Source organism: Eurypyga helias, unplaced genomic scaffold (assembly GCF_000690775.1).
Source record: "Eurypyga helias isolate BGI_N326 unplaced genomic scaffold, ASM69077v1 scaffold40067, whole genome shotgun sequence".
NCBI lineage: Eukaryota > Metazoa > Chordata > Aves > Eurypygiformes > Eurypygidae > Eurypyga > Eurypyga helias.
This window is the reverse complement of record NW_010261857.1, coordinates 1,892-7,768: the sequence shown is the minus strand read 5'-3', so window position 1 is coordinate 7,768 and position 5,877 is coordinate 1,892. Positions and strand designations below refer to the sequence as shown.

Here is a 5,877-nt window from a genome sequence, read left to right as displayed (position 1 = left end):
TCAGCAGGCAGTTACTCTAATTACATCCTCACTCTGGAAACTGAAGGGGTTCTGCTGGGCCGTCGTTACATGCCCTCCCCTTTGAAAACGTCCTGAAGCCTGGGGGTTTAAAACCGATTCATTCGGAGCGTACAGTTGGCGAGTACAGTGCCTTAATTTCGCTCAGGAACACCGACGGTGCTCCCGTGTCCTGGTGCCCGGAGAGTGTGTGCTAGGCAACAAGAAGTCTTTCTCCAGACATACTATTTGCTACTACGCGTACACCGGGCCCAAGGTGCAGCACTGCCATCAGAGCTGACCCTGTGTTCGGGGTGCTCCAGTGCTGGCCCTGGGGAATCCAGAAGCTGAAGTTTTCCCTCCATTTTTTTAGGCTGGTTTTATGCTGCCATTTGATGGTGGAAGTGACTTTGTCAGTAAAGTTAATTTTAACCCCTCAAGCCTCTGTTATGTTCTTCAGTAGCCCAGTTAGTTGTTTGGCAGAGATTTATCTATATCTATCTTTCATGGCAACTTTATCATCGGGAGTGTTTATAGGCATTCCTTCAAATACATGATTGCTGTTAATGTCGTTTTGGTACACTGTATGTCGTCTTTTAAAAGGTTGCAGAGGCAAAACTGGGAGCAAGCATTCTGCTTGTTGACATTATTCTGTCACCGTTACTCAGGGCTGTGTGTGGGAAAACGCGCTGCATTGGGAAAATCCCATTCCGTCGCTAAGGTCCACTTGCTCAGCAAATAAAGGTCCCTCACATGTTCATGAGCTGATGTATCCTGGTCTCTCCTATTTTTAAGCCAGCACAAACACCTCTGGCAATATATTTGCGTTCTCAGACTGTGGCTGCAGCTGGACCCTCTCCTTAAGCAGAACCTAAAGGCCAGAGGCATCACTGTCCTTTCTTCCGAAGACGCGTAATCAGCTTTCTGTTACAGGACTTAAGCATTGAGGAGCAGTCCGAGTGTGCCCAGGACTTCTACCAAAACGTAGCAGAGAAGCTACAGACCCGTTGGAAAGGTATCATCTTCTTCCTCATGTCTTACTGCTGGAAAAGGGATGTTTTGAGAATAAAGCCTCTTGCTTTTCAAGTAAAAAGGAAGCGTTCCTGAGCAGCTTTCAGCAGGGCTGTTAGCAGATTCTGAGGCCACAGAACTATCCCAGCGGCACCAGTTCTGTAACATTTTGCACTCTAACTTACTGTTTTTACAGGTTTTTCTTAAACTCTGTGAAATGTGGTTCAGCTGTTTTCATTTCCTGTTTCAAAGTCAATGCCGTTTGTTCAAAACGGAGGTTGATCGTGTAGCCTCAGCCCAGCTAACGGGCTGCGGGCCTCTTGTTACCCGGCGAGGCACACGAAGCTGGTGAGAGGGAGGTCGCTGTCGCGGACCACTTTCACGCCCCAGGTGTGTACGTGGCACAGCTGAAACATACCCAGGGACTTTTTTACATGTAAACGGGAATGGAGGGCTTGGAAGAGCTTACTGGATTTATTCCGAAAGTCTGTATTTTTGAGAAATATTCTTGAAGGCTACGATCCCCTGAATTAATTTGAGTGCTGAGCATGCCTTGTTGTGAGCCGCGTGCCTGCTGGGGCACGTCGCTGGGGCTTTCTCACCATCGTATCATTGCTCCTGCCAGGGATGGTGAAAATACTCCCAGTACATCCACTCTGCATTAACTGGGGTTGGCCCAAATCGTAGTACTGGTTTGGGGAGATTAGGACCAAACTGTGTGAAATCTTCCAAAGAGCCAGAACACCTGGTTTACTCTGTTGGGGGCGGGGTTTGTGCCTTTCAGTGCCCCCGGAAAAAGTTGAGAAAGCAATGGATCAGATTGAAAAATACATTATGACTCGACAGTATAAATACGTCTTTTGCCCTGAAACAACTGATGATGAGAAGAAAGACCTTGCTGTCCAGAAGAGAATTAGGTAAGTCTTCGAAAGGAAACCAGTTGAGTAATCCACGGTCCAGCGAGGGAGCTGGAATAGGGCAGGTCAAACCTCACGGCACCTACACAGATGGCAGGCTCGTCAAATCGAAGGAGTTAAACCCCTCTGTTTCAGAAACAGGAATGAATAGAATAAATAAAGTTACTGTGCGAGGAAAGCTCGCTGGCGTGCTTTTGTTTGGTTGTAGCAAGAAAAGAAAATAGGTTTTCTGGACGGAAATTACTGCAGTGGGATAACGGGGTTAGTGCTGGCCTGGAGCCTCGTGCAGGAGCTCGGGAAGCAGCTGGTTTCAAACACCTGAATATCGCTGGCACGGAACGGCTGAACCTTCTTTCCTCTCACAGGGCTTTGCACTGGGTGACTCCCCAGATGCTGTGCGTGCCTGTCAACGAGGAAATTCCGGAGGTCTCTGATATGGTTGTAAAAGCAATTACAGGTGCGTAAACACGGAAGTTCACGTTTCAGGTCTCCTGTTCATAGCGATTGTTTCTGCCCTCACCAGAAGGGAGTCCAGGCTCTCCGGTGGGCAGCAGGCTCTCTGGTGTTGGACCGGCGTCAGCCGTGACGCAGGAATAACTGTCGCGACGTTTAGGCCTGCCTGACCTGTCTGAAATGCCTGGACTGAACTGAGAGGAGGTTGGACAAACCAGAGAATATTAAACTGCTGCAACGTTAATGCTGTCCAGTAGGTGCCCTGCCCATTCAGGTGTCTGATTAATGTGGGTTTAGTGACTTGAAAACTTTTTATCTTGCAGATATTATCGAAATGGATTCGAAGCGTGTCCCTCGGGATAAATTAGCCTGCATCACCAAGTGCAGCAAGCATATATTTAATGCTATTAAAATCACAAAAAATGAACCAGCTTCTGCTGACGACTTTCTTCCGACGCTCATATACATTGTTTTGAAGGGTAACCCGCCCCGCCTGCAGTCCAACATCCAGTATATAACACGCTTCTGCAATCCAAGCAGGTTAATGACGGGAGAAGACGGCTACTATTTCACCAATCTGGTAAGGGCCAAACAGTTTTGATGTTTCAGACAAGAAGATTGGCTTTTATGTGGATGGAGGAATTTCCAGTGAAGGCAAACACAGCGTAACATAAAAGAGAAATCAAAGCTTCCAATAGCAGTTGAGGTTCCTTAGAAAGCAGGAGACCTTGCTGTGTCTTTGGTCTCCCATCTCGGCTTTCCAAGCCAGTCAGTGCTCTGCCTGCTTTATAGTACCAAAGTCTTTACTTGACAGTCGGGTGATAGGACTGGAGTATATTTTCATTCTGTAAGGAGATAAGGACTTTCTGTTCCTAAAATGCTGAGTTTGGACTGTGCAGATGCTATGAATGCCAAGTTCCCTGTTTAAGCCCACGGGAGTTTCTCTCCTGGATGGCCTGCAGACCTGGGCCGTCGGTGTGTGGAGGTAAACAGGCTTCTCGGAGCTGCTGCGGAGGCGTTTGTGTGTGTGCTTGTTTGGGTTAGATGGAGTTGTGATTGTCAACTTGGCTTCTCTGCGTTTCATCATAAAGCAATTCTTGAAAAGAGGTAGTTGAACGAAATACGTGGCATTTTTTTCAGCAGGAGGAGAGCATCCGCAAGGGCAGGTGGGCATTTGACATCCTGGGGGAAGGAGTGGAGAGCATCGCTGATCTCTGCTGCTCAGATGATTAAATACGACGTAGCGCTCGATAGGTGCGGTGTCTTGTTCTGGCTGGTGTCGCCCCCAGAGTGCAGAGCCCCTCGGCTTTGTAACGGCCCTTGGCCAGCGAGCTAGTGCAGTTCAGCTGAAACGGTGTCTTCCCGTGTCGTTCTCCGAGTCTGTGGCTTCTTCGGGGCAAGGAGAGTGGCATATGAACAGTCTGATACAGACAGCTGCTGGGAAAGCTCTTTGGGAAGAATCTGAGGCATTAAATACAACAGTCAGTTACTGGTTTTAACAGCAGGATTAAAAATCAGAAGGCGTGAGCAGCTTGCCGTGATACTCGCTCTGTTTTGTTTGCAGTGCTGTGCGGTGGCCTTCATTGAGAAACTGGACGCTCAGTCGTTAAATCTAAGCCAAGAAGATTTTGATCGTTTTATGACTGGCCAGACTTCCCCAAAGAAGCAAGAAGGTGACAGTTTTTCCCCTGACGTGTGCCTGGGTGTTAAGCAGATGTATAAAAACTTAGACCTCCTGTCTCAGCTGAATGAGAGGCAGGAGAGAATTGTCAATGAAGCCAAGAAGCTTGAGAAAGACCTAATAGATTGGACTGATGGAATCACAAAGGAAGTCCAAGATATTGTTGAGAAATACCCATTAGAAATAAAGCCAAAAAATCAAGCCTTAGCAGCTATTGACTCTGAAAATGTGGAGAATGACAAGCTGCCCCCGCCGCTGCAGCCTCAGGTTTACGCAGGATAGTTGTCAGTGTTCACTCTGAGAAGCGACACTACCCTCACCCATATCTGCTGCTTGGGCAGGGAGGTAAATTTAAGGCTAAAAATGAGATGAGCTTAAATCAGTACATTTTTAAAGGTACTTTTTTTGTTGGTTAAGTGTAATGAATTGTACTTATTTTAGTCAAGTAGATTTCTATTAGGCTTTTGTGGGTTTTTGAACTGAATTTAAATTTTCTACACAAAGAGGTGTAATTTTTAACTAGCCCATTTAAATAACAACACTAGCCCACTGACCTCTTTCCTGAAAGCTTCCTTCTCAGCATGCACTTACTTCTTTTTAATAATGAATTTAACCTGAATTCGAGCTCCAGCAGAAACTCAAAAGGTACCAATGTTAGTCTGAATTTATTCTGTAGCTGTAAAGATGAAATATATATTGTAAAATATGTAAAATTGTAAATAGATTTAAAATCTAATGTCTCAACTGTGCATGACATCTTGTGTGTGAGTGAAAATGACGTAAAAGTGCTCATTTTGGCCCCTTTCGGTGAAGTCGTGTGCAGTGTAAAGGCAAGTACACTGTACCGGGTCAGCAGGGGAGATGGGACAACGGAAGGACTACAGCCAGAGGATGTTGTTGTGATGGTCTGAAAGCTTGATGCATTCCGAAATCTGCTCTGTTAAACAAAAAAATGACACTTCTTCATGTGAACGACCTCTTGGGGTTGTCAGTACAGCCGGGAGCCTGCAGAGGTGGCGGTGAGTGCTGAGAGTGCCGCTTCTGAGCGGCCGTTGAGCCAGGCTTCGGAAAGGGGGAGAGATGCTTGTATTAGAAGCTGCGTGATGTGGAGCAGAAGGGGGTGGAGAGGGGTAGTGCAGGAGTTGTGCCAACAGTTGCTTCCTTTTCTGGCACTGCCTAGCGATTTCTGTCGGTGATACGGGTCTTGATTGCTTTCTTGACAATCCTGGTAGATAAATGAGTCCCTGTGATCAGAGGCCGCTGTTGAGAAGAAGCGTGACCCGTCGCTCTCAGCAGCGAAGCGAGCTTTCTTTTCATGCAGCACCAGTCGTCTGATCTTTAGCGACACCCCCTCAGCGCAGTGTTGCAGGGCGAGGTGAATTTGTGCCATTCGGAGGTTAATCGGTTATTTCACGGTAAGAATAATAACTCATTCCACAAAGTAACCTCTTGCGAGAGAACTCTTACGCCAGAGAAACCTTTTAGGTGTCGTTTCAAACCTCTCCCAGCTAACCCAGCCTGCCTGGACTACACGTACCTGAGAGATCCAACAAAAGCTACTGAGCTTGAACTGCTCGGAAGCAATGTTAAATTCTCACCATCCAGGAGGAAGGTACCTGCCCCTTTATTCTGCTCCACTGCTTTGTCAATACTGCTACTTTAGATGTGCACTGCAGCCATCTCAGACCTCATCTGTGCTTTGTCCCCCTCCGTCAGATGCGTTTCTCCTTCTGAACTATGCACTCCCGGCGTCGGGGAGAACCGGTTACCCAGGACGGCGCTGCTGAGGTGAAGCAATGAGCTGATGGGGTGATCACA

General features: G+C 47.2%; 1 protein-coding gene across 3 annotated transcripts in view; it reads left to right on the top strand.

The window, feature by feature from the left end:
• Positions 1 to 4,396, top strand: part of RABGEF1 (RAB guanine nucleotide exchange factor (GEF) 1) — an 11,880-nt gene extending 7,484 nt beyond the window's left edge. For 2 of the 3 annotated variants that reach the window (XM_010155516.1, XM_010155515.1), the window contains 5 exons: positions 931 to 1,012; positions 1,793 to 1,925; positions 2,291 to 2,382; positions 2,702 to 2,958; positions 3,943 to 4,396. In XM_010155516.1, coding sequence (XP_010153818.1) covers positions 931 to 1,012; positions 1,793 to 1,925; positions 2,291 to 2,382; positions 2,702 to 2,958; positions 3,943 to 4,341 — 963 coding nt within the window. In that variant the 3' untranslated portion in view covers positions 4,342 to 4,396. The remainder of the gene's footprint in view (positions 1 to 930; positions 1,013 to 1,792; positions 1,926 to 2,290; positions 2,383 to 2,701; positions 2,959 to 3,942) is intronic. The other variant, XM_010155517.1, reaches the window with a different exon arrangement.
• The last annotated feature ends 1,481 nt before the right edge of the window (positions 4,397 to 5,877 follow it).